Source organism: Ceratosolen solmsi, unplaced genomic scaffold (assembly GCF_000503995.2).
Source record: "Ceratosolen solmsi marchali unplaced genomic scaffold, CerSol_1.0 scaffold31, whole genome shotgun sequence".
Taxonomy (NCBI): domain Eukaryota; kingdom Metazoa; phylum Arthropoda; class Insecta; order Hymenoptera; family Agaonidae; genus Ceratosolen; species Ceratosolen solmsi.
In genome coordinates this window covers 4,353,586-4,369,664 of record NW_011948432.1, presented here as the reverse complement: position 1 = coordinate 4,369,664, position 16,079 = coordinate 4,353,586, and the positions used below count along the sequence as shown (strand labels likewise).

The window sequence follows — 16,079 nt, the reverse complement described above, 5'->3', positions numbered from 1 at the left end:
CGCCACCGCCATCGCCACCACCACTGTCCGCATACGGAGAGGAGCTGCTGGTGGAGCGACGGAGACGAAGATAGAGAGCGCGCGTGAAGCACTGCCAAGGAAAATGGCTGCGCGCCTAGCTGGACGGCGACCGGCCGTCCTCGGGGCCAGCCAACGAAGTCTGGCTGGGCTCTGGTTCGGCCTGGGGATCCTCGTCGCGAGGAGTCTCGCCGGTAAGCACTGCGTCCATTATCAAGGAGCCCTGCTAGAGCGCGCGTACATATCCTAACCTCCGTTGGTGCGCGTCCGCCTTTCTCTCTCTATCTCTCTCTCTCTCTCTCTCTCTCTCTCTCTCTCACTCTCTCCTCGCTTTTTATCAGCGCGACGCTCGTTCACCCCTTCCCTCGTTCCCGCACTCCTGCTGTCGGCCGTCAGCCTCGTCGTCCCGGAGAAAGCCAGCCTTTAAAATCCATCGGCTCCCCGCACCGGGGAGAGCCTCTTTCTTTCCCTCTCTTGACTCCAGCCCGATACCCAGCCTCGACCGATGGCAAATTATTACCAAGTGTTTTGTCAAAACAATTGTCGCAAACAAGCGTGGCGCACTCCACGTCCGATGTTCATCGTTACGTACACTGTTGCACCGTTGACAAGGCGCTTTTTCTCAATTCAGCGCAATGAACGCGCTCGCTTTCAAAACATACGAGAGGCATTTTTGTCGTAAGCTCGCTCTTTACGACAACATTCGTCCCCCGAAGCCGTGCATTCTAACCTAAAATTCATCTCCCCTCAATGACGGAGCGCCCGTCTCATGTGCTCGTTGGCTTGCTTTTATTTTTATTTTCGCAGAAACGCCGCTAGCGATAAACGCACACTCTATTATGAAAACGGCACACACGTGTTACAATGGCTACTAAATTGAGATGCGTTCTTGGCCAATTTATTAAGCACGTTATTAACGGTACTCGCAGCATCGTAGCGTCGCGCTTTATATTTGGTTATGAATGCGCTTTGACGACTGTGATATTGTCCAAAAATAAATTAAAATGCCAACCCGTTAATTCGACGTCGTTATAAACTTAATGCATCGCATTGGATTATATGGATCGATCGATAGATTATTGCTTCTCGTATCGTTAGGAACAGGAACGTTAATAACAACCGTCGAGTTTTATGAAAGGCGATTTCAGCATTTATGCCCATGAATAAATTGACGGAACCGAGCACCAGCCAAGCTCAAAGTAACGAGGAATTATTTTACTCCTCTCTCCGCGACAAGTTTGATAAAAAACAAAAATTAATAAATAACTAAAACATATAATATAATAATTGGCCATCGTATTAGAATCTATTAGTGATATTCTCAGAATTATCATTATTAGATATGTCACGGAGGAGAAAAGAAAAACATGCTTGGTATTCTCAAACGTTTAGAGTTTCATTCGCAAATATTTTTAGACCGTACTTTCGTACCTACGTATACATTCACTGGCAGTCGAAATTCATTTTCACCACCGACCGACAGCTTCTCAACTTTCCATTCCGTAGTTTTTATTCATTGGCTTGTATAGGCCGAGTGAATCGGATTTCATTACAAATCATATATCGTCAGTCAAAATAAGTCAGCGTGTTATTATTGTAATGTATATGTTTTTAGGTTTCGCCCTTCTCGCAAATTATTCACGCGCGTATTTGTAAATTCGATGGCGTTCCGCATTACTGCAACTCGATTTGTTTGGGCGCGCGGAATTTTCATTAATAAATCCGAGCGACAATGTATTGGCGCGGCGACTTGAGTTACTTCAATATATCCAGTTGCTAGTTGAACTTTATAAATAATTGGACGAGTCGTAAAAATATTTATCACGCTTAGATGGATTCGAGCTAATACCCCGTTTCAAATCTTCAATGCTCACGAAAATTAGTTTTACTTTGACGTCATCGTTTGAACGGATATGATATAGTGATGTCATGATTTAAAGTTTTTCAAACTTCTCTGATATCTTTATCGGTTTTATTGCCATTAAAACGAAAAATAAAAGAAAAAACCAACAATAAAACAACAACGACAAACAAACAAAACAAAACAAACAAACAAACAAACAAACAAAAATTTAACAAAACAAAAAAAATCAAGACGTCAGTAAAGTTAAAAATTTAAAACACATCTCGAACAAGCGAATCAAGAGCCTTTAATTCTAAGAACACAAAAAAATATTTCCAAGTACATAATTTGGCCAATGACGTTGTAAAATTTAAGTGATTCGAATATGTCTCTATTGGCTTTACTGTTGTATCTTAATGTTTAAAAAAAAAAATCCTTTTATGATTATAAGGCTAATTAAATACAAGGTTTATTAGAATTTTATTGGAACTATCATATTATATAATATATTTTAATGAGAAAAATTGGCTCGTATATTAATGCCACTACTACATGCTTCATAAAATGGTTGGTTTTTATTACCTACTTGGAACATTCTCTTACAGCACAAAAAAAAAAAACAAAAAAAAAAACAAAAAAAAAAATCAATAACAAAAAAGAAATAAGTGAAAAAGCTAATGTATAGATTACTTTTCAGTCAAATTTATAAAAATACCTGTATGCTATTCAAGTTTTTTCAACAAAATTGTCCTGCTTACGAATATTCATAAATAACAATTTTAAAGTCATACTTCGTAGAATCGTATAGTACCAAGAGAGAATAAATAGTCTTTTCTTCACGAGTACCCGAGCACAGTCGTCTCGCAGAACCTCCACCAGATATAGCGATTGTGGTGGAAGAAAGCCTCGACAATTTCTTCAAAAATGCTTTCATCTTGAAAATGCTTTCAAGTACCCACATTCGCCACGATGGCATTCCTCGGTTATACCAGTAAGATATCGATTGCGCTCAGATATATCCCTGCTCTCCCGGTTCCCGACCAAGTGATTGACGACGATTTGGGCGTGAATCCCCGGAGCCGGATAACACCCACAGTGCCGGGGAATACACGTGACAAGGAAAACCGAGCCCTGATTTTACATGGACACAGGAAATGCGTGCCGCCTGCCTCCGTCGCGTGTGTTCTTCGTTGGAATGTGCCCCTGCAGATGCGCATCACCACGCTCTCTGATAATTATTCATCTAAGAAATCATCCGACCCAAGGATACTTACTTCTCCCAGATGAATCCAATATTGCAATAAATTTCAGTCGCTCGTCGTGGGGTAAAAAGTGACCTCGTCTACGCATTGTAAATCTACGCGTTGTTTTTGTTTTGTTTTTTTTTGTTTTTTGTTTTTGTTTTTTGTTTTTGTTTTTTTTTGTTTTTTTTTTTTGTTTTTTTTTTTGTTTTTTTTTTATGTTTTTATTCCCATCTATGTGCCGCCGCTTCCCATGCGAAATGTGTCCAAGCATTTAGTCCCGATGCAGATGTTACTCACATTTGTGTATTACAATATTTCACATCGATCTTTATCATCATCCTCGGTTATTAAACGGTTATTGTCGCCTTCGCTCGACAATGTAGTCGACTTGCTTTTCGCTCATAAATGGCGAATAGCTTTTATGCGCTAATATGTCTATTAAGAAACATCGTTATTTTTTAACGCTACTCTTTAACCGGCCAAAGCAACCAATTCTCGTTCTCAAATAGCTACATTCGGCGCAAATGGCAGTAGATCTTTTTAAATTTCTATTGGATTGATGATTATTCTCTAAATAACGACTCTTATTTTAGGCGGACGAAATAAATCGTTTAATCTAAATTCCAAAAAGACTCGTGTGATTCCCAACCGTTGCCCCGAATGTATATTCGATCTATCTTAATTATCATCGTTCCTCGTTTTATTTAACTTCCTTCGTATTAAGGATCTTAAGAGTATTTACAAATGTTCTTAAATGGCTTACTGCTTTATTACCCTATTTCATTATTTCATTATTTCCTTAAATAAGTTATATCCATGAGCGCGCAAAGTATTGTAATGTCGATCATTAATCGATAAAATTAATCGAAAACCCATTGGTTTTCATCGTCTACGATTTCATCATTTGCTCGGCCGATTTCTATAATAATTAATTGAAAGAAGATAAAAAATCACGATGAAATAACTCTGAATGATTTTTTTTTTCTTTTTTTTTTTTTTTTCTTTTTCTTATATTCGTCGCCCCTCTCGTAAAGGATGCATTTTTGTCTTCCGGTGGCAGCCGTCGCGATAAGATCACGTCGTTGAAAATAAGGTGCAGCAGCAACAGATCGGCTGCTCTGTATTTCTTTGCCATTCCTTCTATTATTCTCTCTTCATTTTTTTCTTCTATCTGTTTTTTCATGTACGCGCGTCCCTGTCCGTATGTGTGCGGGTGGGTGTGGGTGCGCGCTCACGTATGTCACTATAGTGAGCAACTGTCGGAAGCCGCTCGCATAAGTAGCGAGTGTCTCCGCGCAGATGCTGCGATTAGACTCTCTCGAGCTCACTGACTTAGCCGTGACTGACGACGACTCCCTTTTGCTCATCTTATATTTCAAACCTTTTTATGGCCTGTGCCATACGTAAAGGTATTTCGTTTATTCTTGGCTATGCTCGGTACAACGTCAAAAACTATTGGGCTCGCGTCGGCTCGTGAAACGCCTACTAATAAAGCAGTTGTGATAATATAGCCTTCGATGTAAATTTTATTGGAGCTTTAAGGAACGAGCACAGGGATACGCACTTTCGCTTTCTCAATATAATTCCTACATACATTAGAAATGATCTAGCACATAATCTGATAGAAAAATGAAACTAAACGAGCCACGTACAGCCGACGATCAATAATGGCTCTTACACGCAATACTCGTAACGAGGCATTTTTATTTTAATGGGAGAATTTCACCGATACGGCCAAGTACAACTTTAAATGGATAATAAATACATTCACAGCAAATGCCTTATAAGAAAATGATTCACAATTAATAAGAAACTTCCTTATTTACATTTAGTTCTATTGAAAATTTGCATTACTCTCAAACATTTTATGTTACTAATTTTTTTTTTTTTTTTTTTTTTTTTTTTTTTTTTTTTTTTTTATTATTTTTTATTATTATATCGATTTATTTATTTATTTATTCATTGTTATGACTTATTTTATTTTTGACGAAGAATCAGTAGATGATTTAGCTACTTGCGATAACTTTAGCATCGGTTTTAATCGTAATGCACACCAAAGGGAATTTGGAGCAGTCGTTCAAAACAAACTCGTCTCGTGATTTTTCTCTACTTTTGGAACGTGTTGATATAATCGCTGTACGAACCCATTTTCTTACTTATACGCATCTAAATTAATATAGCTGAATGTTAATAATAAATAACACGAACCAAGACTCGTCATTAAAATGTATGCATTATTCTTAAATAATAAGACGTCGTATCGAGAAATTGCGTAAAAGTTACGATAATAAATTGAGTACATCCTGAAGAATTTTAATTAGAATCTAGAAATCAATTATTTGTCGTTGAAAATGATTATTTGTAATGGCCATTCGTAAATAAGCTTGGTTAATCGTATTTAATAACTTTGAATAGAAGTCACTGTCAACGGAATTTTCTTTTAATACGTAAATAAACATTCACCGCGGGAAAAATAACTTCGATATGGAGAAAGCGATGCTTCAGTCATTGCAAAATAGAAATAGTAGCGCTTGTAAGACATGCTGCGTATATAACATTGATTAGTCTACGTAAAAAAATTATTTTTATCACAGATATATATATATATATATATATAATAAATAAGCAGTGAACGGTTAACGCCACGTAATTCAATTAAATACGCAGGATTCGAAAGATTTAATTTAATACGTCCCACGATGTCTTTGCCTCTCGCTTATCAGTCAGTTCAAATCTGTAAAATTTTTTCTCGGAACATCTTAAATTATTATCGGACCGAGGGCTCTTTCAGCAAATTTCGACTCTATAATGTCAAACGACACCTAGTGAAACAACCTTATCAATCCATTAAGAATATTGAAATAATTTTACGCATACGCGCCACTCGCCACATATCACCACCACCCTTTCGATCAATTCTAGTTCAGAATCTACATTAAACGTAATAATCGCGTCAAATTTCTCTAGAGAAAATTCATACGTCGCGTATTGACACCGCAGGCTCGTTGTACACCGCCAGACTCTGACTTATCTCTCTGTCTGTCTCTCTCTCTCTCTCTCTCTCTCTCTCTCTCTCGAGCTAATTTTATGTAAAAAAAAAAAACATACGCTCGTGAGAGACGTCGATAACGTGCTAAATAATAACGCAAGATCAACGACACCCTACTTAGTAGGCGAATTATTTCGTATTTCTTTCATTCACCCCTCGTACGAGAAAAAATGCACTTTCGTTCATGTTTCCTCTATGGTCTTTTGGCCTTGCGATCGCTGCACGTTGTGCGATTGCGCTCGCGAAAATTCCACGTCTGACGTAAGAACAGTCGCGATAGAGACGCGCAATATGAAACATCTTACAACCATCCTTTCCTCAGCATTTCCTTAACATTTTCAACGAAAAAGGTTTCGCATGCCTAGTCGCATTTTTCGTTCCCGCTTCAGATCATCGAGCTTTCGCGCCTAATTGAAATAAACGATTAACTTAGAGTGCTATTGAACGTGGAGGGGGCGTGTTCGGTGCTTTGCATGTAAATGCACTCGGGGACGCGTATCGAGTAAATCAAGTAAAGGAGGGTGGGGACGATCGTTGGTGAATCGTTGGCGAAACAATTAAAAAAGCAATCACGTTAAAGTAAAAATATTCGAAGCCAAGTTGAACGGGGTGCGAGGGTGACGAGCAAATTGCGAGATTCCTAGGAAGAGGGGAAACGTGTCCGAATGGGGATGACGAATTAGTGAATCATTTGAATCGTGCGGTTTTTTTTTTTTTTTTTTTTTTTTTTTTTTTTTTTTGCCAATTCACAATTTATATTCGCGCAGCTTGTAAATCACGATATTTTCAAGTATTTATATAAGCGACGTAGCTCAACTGTCCGTTGGACGAGACAATATGTTTGCTCGTTCATGTATTTCACATATCAATGTCGTGTTATTCAAGTTCACTTAACATTATACGATCTGTTTATCCCGAAGATGAGCCACAACAAAATTACCACGTAAAAACGCGAACAACGGTTGACCTAAAAACGATATATCTGCCCTTCCCACCATTCTCTATAGTACAATATATGGACAAATCGAATTTGACGATAATTTATATTACCCGCGGGGACTGTAATTAATGAAAAGAGCAAACTCGCGAGTTGTAGAGAAGGTTGTGCGTGCGTGCGTGCGTGCGTGCGTGCCACGTACGTCCGTGTGCCCAGCTGCTCTCACCCAACAGCAGTTGCCATGATGATAACGGCACTGTTAATGCGCCGAGTGGGGCGAAAACAGCGCGCTATCAGCCAAATTCGAGGGAGCACTAATAAAGCAGCCGGCTACTCCCACGCGATGAATTATGCAAACGGAATTAATGCACGTTCCAGGACGGTCATTAGCGCCACGGCGACGAGGCCGAAATATACGAACGGCGACGGCAAGAGGAGAAGTGAGTGAGATAGCGTGAGCGAGAGGGGTGAAGAGAGCGGGGCGAGCGGAAGGGGGTGAGAAGAAGAGCAGCAGCACCAGCACCAGCACCAGCACCAGCACCAGCACCAGCACCAGCACCAGCCTCAGCCTCCCTTTCTCTCGAAATAAACGTCGCGGTATGCGCGCGCGACCCTCCACCGTCGCCTCGTTCCTAGGGAAACGCCCCCTCGAACGTGCCGAGGCTGCACCAGCGGGAAAATGGCCCCACGTCCGGCTATTCCGCGCTAATTAATTCCGGGAAATGTTGATCAATGAGCGAATCTTGACTTCGGCTGAGTAGCTGTCGATGAGAGCGAGAGAGAGAGAGAGAGAGAGAGAGAGAGAGAGATATTGGGAGATTGGCTAACGTAATGTTGTGAGACGGATGAAGTGTATGTAAGTATTGCCTTAAGTATGCGAGGTCGTCACGTCCCTTTGTTCGTGTAATGAGAAAGTGCTCGATGAAAAATCTGTCGGCTAGCTCGAAAAGTGCATTGTGAAAAATTGCTGGACGAGCTGCACTTTATTCATTAGAGAGAAAGCGGTAGAATAAAGAAGAAGAAAGAGCTCTAAGAGGGCAGTGAGGAGGAGTCTAGGCGCGAGGAATCGAGTCCGAATGAAACTGCGCAGACGAGAACGTTGGCATTGTGCCAGGCTTTCTTTCTTTCCTTCGTGCTTTCCTTTCTTCTATCATTCTTTCTTTCTTCCTTTCTTTCTTTCTTTCTTTCTTTCTTTCTTTCTTTCTTTCTTTCTTTCATTCTGTCTTTCATTCTGTCTTGGTCGTGTTCTTGGTCGCCTCGGCCCAGAAGCAACAGAAAAGACTCGCTGCTGCTGTTGTTGGGTCGGAAACGCCTGCAGCGCCGCAACTTGATAAATTGCATTTCCTTTCTCTCTCTCTCTCTCTCTCTCTCTCTCTCTCTCTCTGTCTCTCTCCTACACACATACATGCACACGCGCGCGCCCATTCTCACTCTCACTCCCTAACTCGCTCTATTCTCTCGCCCTCCCCCCATTTTTCATCTTCGACTACGGTTTAGGATCCTGTCGAACTGCTGCTGGGGCCTTCTTTACTTGATTCTCCATCCGTATGTTCTGGCTTCGGTTTTACGTTGCATTTTTTTCTCCTCACCTCCCTCTGCATATTCCTCTGTATATTCTTGTATTCATTCTGCCCAATTTTCTTTTCGAGCCCCCCCCCCAATCCCCATCTCATTCTTGCTCCGTTCCTAGCGTCTATACTATACGTACGACCGCTTTCGGAATTTTTCCACGCGTATACTCTGGCCTTTTGTTCAAATATTTTTCAATCACTAATAACGTGCCAAATTTGAAGCCAAACGATTCGACTTGTTTATTATCAACGTGCCCTTGCTTTAGCAAGTAATTTCTCATTTTATTCGAATTTATCTACAAAGTTGAGGTATTGTTATGACATCTAGGCCAATTAGTTTTCTCGTAAAATATTTAGTGATAATTTGCTTTCGTAAGAAATTAGAGAGATACTTTACTCCACGGTACAAACGTACACAAATAAAATTATAAAAACTTGTTGGAGAATATAATATCCTTAGTGGAAATAAGTCCATATACGTCACTTAACATTGACGATAAAATCAAAGTACCAATTATTATAATTGAGCCAGTATATAGATGTTGTATTATATTTCATGACCCACATTCACGTTTGCAATTTCGACGCATCTAAAAATTATGATTCCATAAATCGAAATAACAATCTAATAGTACAAAGGAACTTCTTTTTTATCGTTTATATAGTTGGAATACCTCCCGATGTATCTTTATCCACTAAAATTCAGTCTCCCTGAATGGTTTACAATTTACCGAAACAATTTGTTTTAATTTTCTTTATTTTTGTTTATTTTGCGTGCCAATGCCTAATTGCACTTATCGTAAAAATCATTGGAATGTTTAAAAGAGTGTCTAGTAAGTAAATTTTTCACTCGCGTTTTTCCACAATTTTTGTGGCCGATCCTTCATTTGGTTTTTTCCTTTCTCTCACATTACGTATATATGGTCTTGCGTGACTTTTCACCACGTTTTCAGGAATTCTCCCCTCATGTTCCGAAGCCCGTCTGTTCATCTCCATTCTCTTTTTACGCTCTCTCTCTCTCTCTCTCTCTCTCTCTCTCTCTCTCTATCTATCTATCTATCTATCTATCTCGTATCTATGCGTTGTTGTCGTTACGATCGTTTCTTTATCCGTGGTTTGTCAAACTTGCGTCTCGTTTGTTTTTGCACAAATTCAGCGATAGTTGCGATGACAAAAAATGCGCGGAGAAAATTTTTCGTTAATTTGCTCTCGACGCTATGTCGTCTTCAAGGGTGACGGATGAGCCGTTGCTTCAACATCCCGTTACAATCTCCAACAGCTTACTCTTGCTATATTTCAAATTTGTCCGGAGTTTTTTTTTTTTTTTTTTTTACTTTTTCCTTCAAGTTTTTAATGACAGATGCTCGATAATGTATGTCTAAAAGTTCGTGACACTTTAGAAAGACGAAGCTCAAAGGCGAGACTTTTCGTTACCTTTGGAAAAGTCAAACGAGCGCTTCAGATGTTTCTCGTCGTATATGAATTTATGTTTGGCCAAATAACTAAAATTCTTATCGGAAAGTCAATGCTTTACAACAATATACACAAAAAGATCATATAACATAGATATGGTTTTATTATTAACGATACCATAAAACCATTGCCAATTTCAGGGTGCAGGGTGAACAAAAGAAATCTCGAGCTCAGCTTGTTCTCTCTCGAACAAATGCGCGTAAAATTACATAGGCGAGAGCGATCGTCTTAACGCATTAACGAGACACTTTTTAAAAGATAAATACGCGAAATGTAATGCAAAGCCTGGGAAATAATGTGTGTTGAGCCTGCGAGCAAACATTACGTTTTTTTCTACTTCTCTTTCTTTTTCTTTTTTCTTTTTTTTCTTCTTTTATTTTTTTATTCAGGCTCCCGAAGGGAGATATAAAGCGCGCGTTATTCTCGTGCAGCCGTCCTAAACAAATATTATCGCTTTCTTTCAATCTTCATCCTCCTCGATATGGCCAGGATTTTGTTTCTTCAAACAACACGAGCTCACCACGAGTTCCACTAGAGGACATTCGAGGCGCGTCCTTTCTCGGGATTTACTGTTGGGAAAAAGAGTTTTTTGGCAGACGAGAGAAACGTTCCAGACGCGCGCACTCCCGGCAATCCGACACTTTTTACTGTCGAAATGTGTTTTCTCTTTAACCATAACTTTGCTTTTCTTAAAGGACAGATAGATAGAGTGCATAGAAAGAGAAGCAAAAAGAGAGGAGAGAGAGAGAGAGAGAGAGAGAGAGAGGGAGATAGCGCGCTACGGAAATGTGAATAAAGATAAAAAAAAAAAAAGTACCAAGATTTTATACCGAGAAGTCTTATCGAGTTTTGCTTCCTGTACTATATCTTTGCAGTCAATTCGGCTTGCTTTAATTTTGCTTTACACAAATTCATAACGAAATATCAAAAGGCTCAATAAAAAAAAAAAAAAAAAAAAAAAATTAAAGAAATAAATAAATAAATAAAAAAAAAATAATAAGTTTGTCGCATTTTTTACGACGACGTAATACATTTTGTACGTAAGGAAAAGTCAACCCTTGCAATGCATAAATTGAATGCTCGCTCAATTCGGCTTCCGCAGTAAAATAATCTATCGTGTATAATGTTTCGATCAACTCTCTTCAATGATTAGCGTTCATCTTTTTATAACAAATCGCTTATCAGAATTTGGAGTGAAATAATAAGGATACGCTTGAAGATTGCGTTTACGAACAGTGATAATGTAATGGCTCGCATGAAATTCTAAACGCGTGAGAATGAAAATATACTTTTAGAAACATGACAAACTCCATACTTTCGTAAGCAGCTACTTTCTATACAAAGTTTGAATTTCACCAAATTAACTTAACAATGATAAGACAATAAATAACTCGATTGCTTATGACAATAACAATTCGTCCGCGTCGTATACGTTAAACGATATTATCATCGAATGTAGACGTATTTTAATATTTATACTTTTGACGATTATATGCTAGAAAATGTTGTTCAAGTTGATTAATAGTAAATGCACTTTATAAGCGAAAATTACGAATACTTTATATAATCGCATAAACGTAGTAAATAATAAAATGAAACCACTCCATAGAATACCTAATAACATAGGCTATTCAATCCACCCCCTTCACCCCAAGGAAGACTTAAAAATTGTCGTTTCGCGCGAAAGAACATCTTTATCCGAGATAGTGGAGACGAGAGGCCGTAAAGAAAAAAAAAAAAAGAAAAAAAAAATCCCTGAGAAAGCAATAAAAATAGGAAGCAACAATAATGCGCACGGTCGAATAACCAAAAAGCAGCTTAGCGCTTGCGCAGCGGTCGCGGTGTAGGCGGGAAACAAGAGAAGGGAGATGGATCCCAGAGATAATCAACAACTACTCTCTCGAAAGTAATTCAACTATTTTTACATGCAAATCAATGCAGCTCCTTATATGCAAATTACAGTAGTAGAAGGTCTTTACACCCCGAGAGAAGCAAAACGACGCGCTTTTCGCTCTCATGGTAGGGCGAGGCGATGGTCTATTACAGAGCTCCTGGGGAGTTACTTACTTTTCTCTTATTACCCACCAATCCGTATAATTGAAAAATGTAAAATGAAATTCGATCCGTGGATTGGCTCGCTGGAAAAACCATTTCTCAAATGAATCCCAATCACTCAGTCGGCGGAGCGTTCCTCCCAGAGCTTTTAATTAAGACGTTGCGCTTGCAATGAGAAACGGTGCTTTTAAGAGAAGCGGTGCTAGCCCCGCGACCCGGAATATCGTTGCTTGCCGATACCAAAGTATCGAAGGTATTCGCGATCAAGTCCGGCCACCGAGACAATTAATTAAGGCCAGTTCACGAGATAATATCGATCATCGATCGGCAGTCCAGTAGAGCCGTGCGCTGAAATTCATCCGCTAGCCAAACGTACACTCGTCCCATGGATTTCAGCGATGGACACTGGCGCGTGTTGTACCCACGCACTGACCCGCATACCCTCCGCCTCTCAAACAAGCTTGAGCACGCGATAAAGGCTATGGGCCCCGGGCCGTTAACGTGGGTTAGTGGAGCCTCTGCTGGAGGGGCGGCGCGAGGCCTCGAATCCGTGGCCAATCGTTAATTTACAACGAATTAATTCACCATTGCCATCCGACCCTGCCAAATTACGAGATAAAGCCGAGATTGCAAAACTAGCGACAAAAAGCCGAACTTCACCGCTGATTTATTAGATGTATTTAAATGTAAGGGGTTACATTGTATCGCGAATAATGAATATCAAGTATCTTCCGTTATGAAATAATGTTAAAAACAAAAAATAAACGTTCATCTTCCTGGCTCGTCGTACGTACATCGCTGAAATTCGCGTTTGTACGTTAAACTAATGTTTTATGCACACTATCGTTCGCCGTTCGGCTCGCGTCCGATGTACGTTGAACGTTGAACGTTGAACGAAGCTGGAGAATCCGACCGACCGATCGATCGCCATCGATTTCCTTGAATGAGCCACGGATGTTGTAATTTACGTGATTCGAAGCGTATAAAGTAGTCACTTCTATGAAAATTCGTTGGGAAATAATTTTTCGAAATATACATATGAATGAATAGAGGAATCGCAATTAATCATTGTGCAATTAATCAATTCCGTTGAACGAACAATCGTTCGACTTTGTTGTTCATTTAAGCGTGCATTTCCTCCGCCTCGTTAACTTTCCGATAAAAACAAATATAAACAAAACGAACAAAACAAAAAGACCAACAAAAAAAACAAGAAAAGAAAAAATAAAAAATCAAAATAACTGCACACATTTGAAACATTAAAAATTCCGATTAACCGAAACCTCACGCTTGTTCACGCTTGTAAGAAAAAGAAGGAAGTCGTTTAGCTTTAGCTCGACGTGCGTTTTGTGAGCCGTTCGAACAGCCTCGAAAGACTGCGATTCAATATTTCGCTCAATATATATTGCCTGCGCACTGCCTCGGCTATCCAGTATTGAATTCGAATTAATTTCAATGTATACGCGCGCGCACCCACACGTATAATCGAATTTGTCACGAATGCACGCTGTTACACGCTATTTTTCGGTCTTTCGGCTTATAATGCAAATTTGTCCCTCTCTACTCGTATCCAATAAATCCCTCGACGTAAATCACCAGTACTTTTAATTGCACGTCCAAGAGCATAATAATCGAATGCTTGTTCCTCCTTGGACGCATCCAAGTATTATCGCTTTCGCTTTAAAGTCCACTTTAAATACTTTAAATTGTCGTATTTTATTAAAAACTGTAGCCCCTAATGGTTTTCGTTTCAATTCAAAGTTTTACAACTTTACAGTTGTCGCGCAGTGATGGACGTCACGACGTGTAAATGCCCGGAATGCCATTTACATTTACACGCTCCCGGTAAATTCCATAAGATCTCACGAGTAATATAAATCATTTGTATTGCTCTTAGTGAATGCCCGACGAGCGAAACAAAGACGGCGGACGTAGATAACCGACCGTCCTCCTTGGATTCGAAAGTTACGAAATATAATTACGGAGGCTGCATCGAATTAATCTTGAAAAGGTCGCGCTCATAATATTTATTACATATCATTGCTCAAAGTTTAGAATATGGACGGGAAGAGGCGAACATTCGAATGTGCCGCTCGAAGCTTTTCTCTTCAAAAGCTTCAAGGTTCCCATTTTTCTTTCATTTTTTGTTTTTGTTTTTGTTTTTTTATCCTACACGCGATCTACTTAGAATTGAAAGTAATCGCCAGTAATTTCGTTACTCGAAACGTCATTCCACCCATATAAAGCCTCGTATAATTTTTTTTATCCCGAGCATCGAGTAATTTGAAAAGAACGATAAAACAATAATGACATTTTCATTTTAATGGCAAGCGCGCGGATATTTCGTCCAGCATTCTCTACGATACAAAACAGCCCAGTTTGGCTATTAAAGGGGGGGGGGGGGGGGGGGGGGGGGGGGGGGGGGGGGGTTGGAGTGTTGTTGGATGTTCCACATTACGAGTGCAGTGTGTGGTGGTACAGGTTCGTGCCGGCATGAATGCGAGAACCAGGGCGTCATTGCGGCACAGTGACTTGCGCGTTTGGTTCTATAATACGGCGTGGGAGGAGGCGCGGGGTGCAACTAGTCAGCTGAAAAAGGATACCTGCCGCACGGCACAATGAAAAGAGCACCGTGTACATGTGTGCGTGCACGAGCAGGATGAAAGGGACCGCGCAATTAGCAGCCGCGCCGCGAATCCAAGAACGACGAGGACTCCCTTCCCCCTGTGCCACCCTCGCACGCGCAAATGTGACTTTCGTGTCGTCGTCGCCGGCTGTCGAAAAAGCTGCGATTACAAGGGGAGGGGAGAGGAACGGCATCGATTCAAAGACCGCGCTCTAGGTAGTCCCGCCGAGGTAGGAGAAAAAAGTCCACGGCTCCCGGAATCCATTGATTTATGCGCGCGAGATTTGTTGGAAAGAGAGGCATCGCGACTCGAGAATGGCATTAGTTATACTCTCGTAGACCTATGCGTTTTTGCCTTTTTGTTAGCTGGATGGTGATCGCATTACCTACCTCCCCCCTCCCCGGGTAGGATTTCGATCGAGTGCTATTGTCGAGTTGTGCTCGCTGCATCGGCAAGGGATTGAATAATTACGCTTAGACTTTGTTGTTTGCGCAAAGTAAATTACGACGCGGCGTGCACAGCCGCTTATCGTCGCCTATCGCGGAGTGCAAAAAGGACTCGTTTTAAAATGCGCAAACGCTTTTACCGCCCCGGCAGCCAATAAAAGCACGAGGCTCATGGACGTGCGCATCGCACCGCCACAACGAGCGCGCCATACATTTTCAGCGGCTGTTTACACAATGTGGTAAGCGTCCTCGAGTCACGTGATGGCAATGCGTTATTGCACGGGAGAAACTTGCTCGTAACAACAAACCCCGAACATTAGCATTGTTTATAACACGCTTCTTGCGCTGGTTATGGCCGTTTCGCTCGCCCCCGCTTGGCCTCCTCTATTACGCTTCGCAAAGCCATTCGTTCGGACGTCGTCCTCTCCCGACTCTCTCCTTGAGAGCCTAAAGGAGCTTAAGCCGTTATAAAAGCACGATTCCCGTGACGCCGAGTGGTTGATGTGGCTCCAGGACGAGTCACGCCGTTACGAAAAATCCCAAGATGCTCGATAAATAACTACTACCTCCACGATTATTAAATCACACTCTTAGCGCATTTAGCGAATTAATAAATGCGCGCACGCTTGGTTCGCATTTTTTTTTATGCGCACTGGTTGCAATCGCAGCTAAACTTTTGCGCATTAACTCGTATCCAAAGCATTAAATTCAGAATCGATCTTTTCTGCATAAATTATCATTGGAATTTATAGAATACGGCCGTAGCTGTTGCTTATCTCGGACACTCCGCTAATAAAAGCCTTACACGCTCATTCT

The 16,079-nt window shown here is 40.6% G+C and overlaps 1 protein-coding gene across 1 annotated transcript in view; it reads left to right on the top strand.

The window, feature by feature from the left end:
* Positions 1-16,079, top strand: part of tkv (serine/threonine receptor kinase thickveins) — a 29,396-nt gene continuing 13,317 nt past the window's right edge. Inside the window, exon 1 of the mRNA XM_011502238.1 lies at positions 1-212. Within this exon, the coding sequence (XP_011500540.1) occupies positions 104-212 (109 nt within the window). The 5' untranslated portion in view covers positions 1-103. The remainder of the gene's footprint in view (positions 213-16,079) is intronic.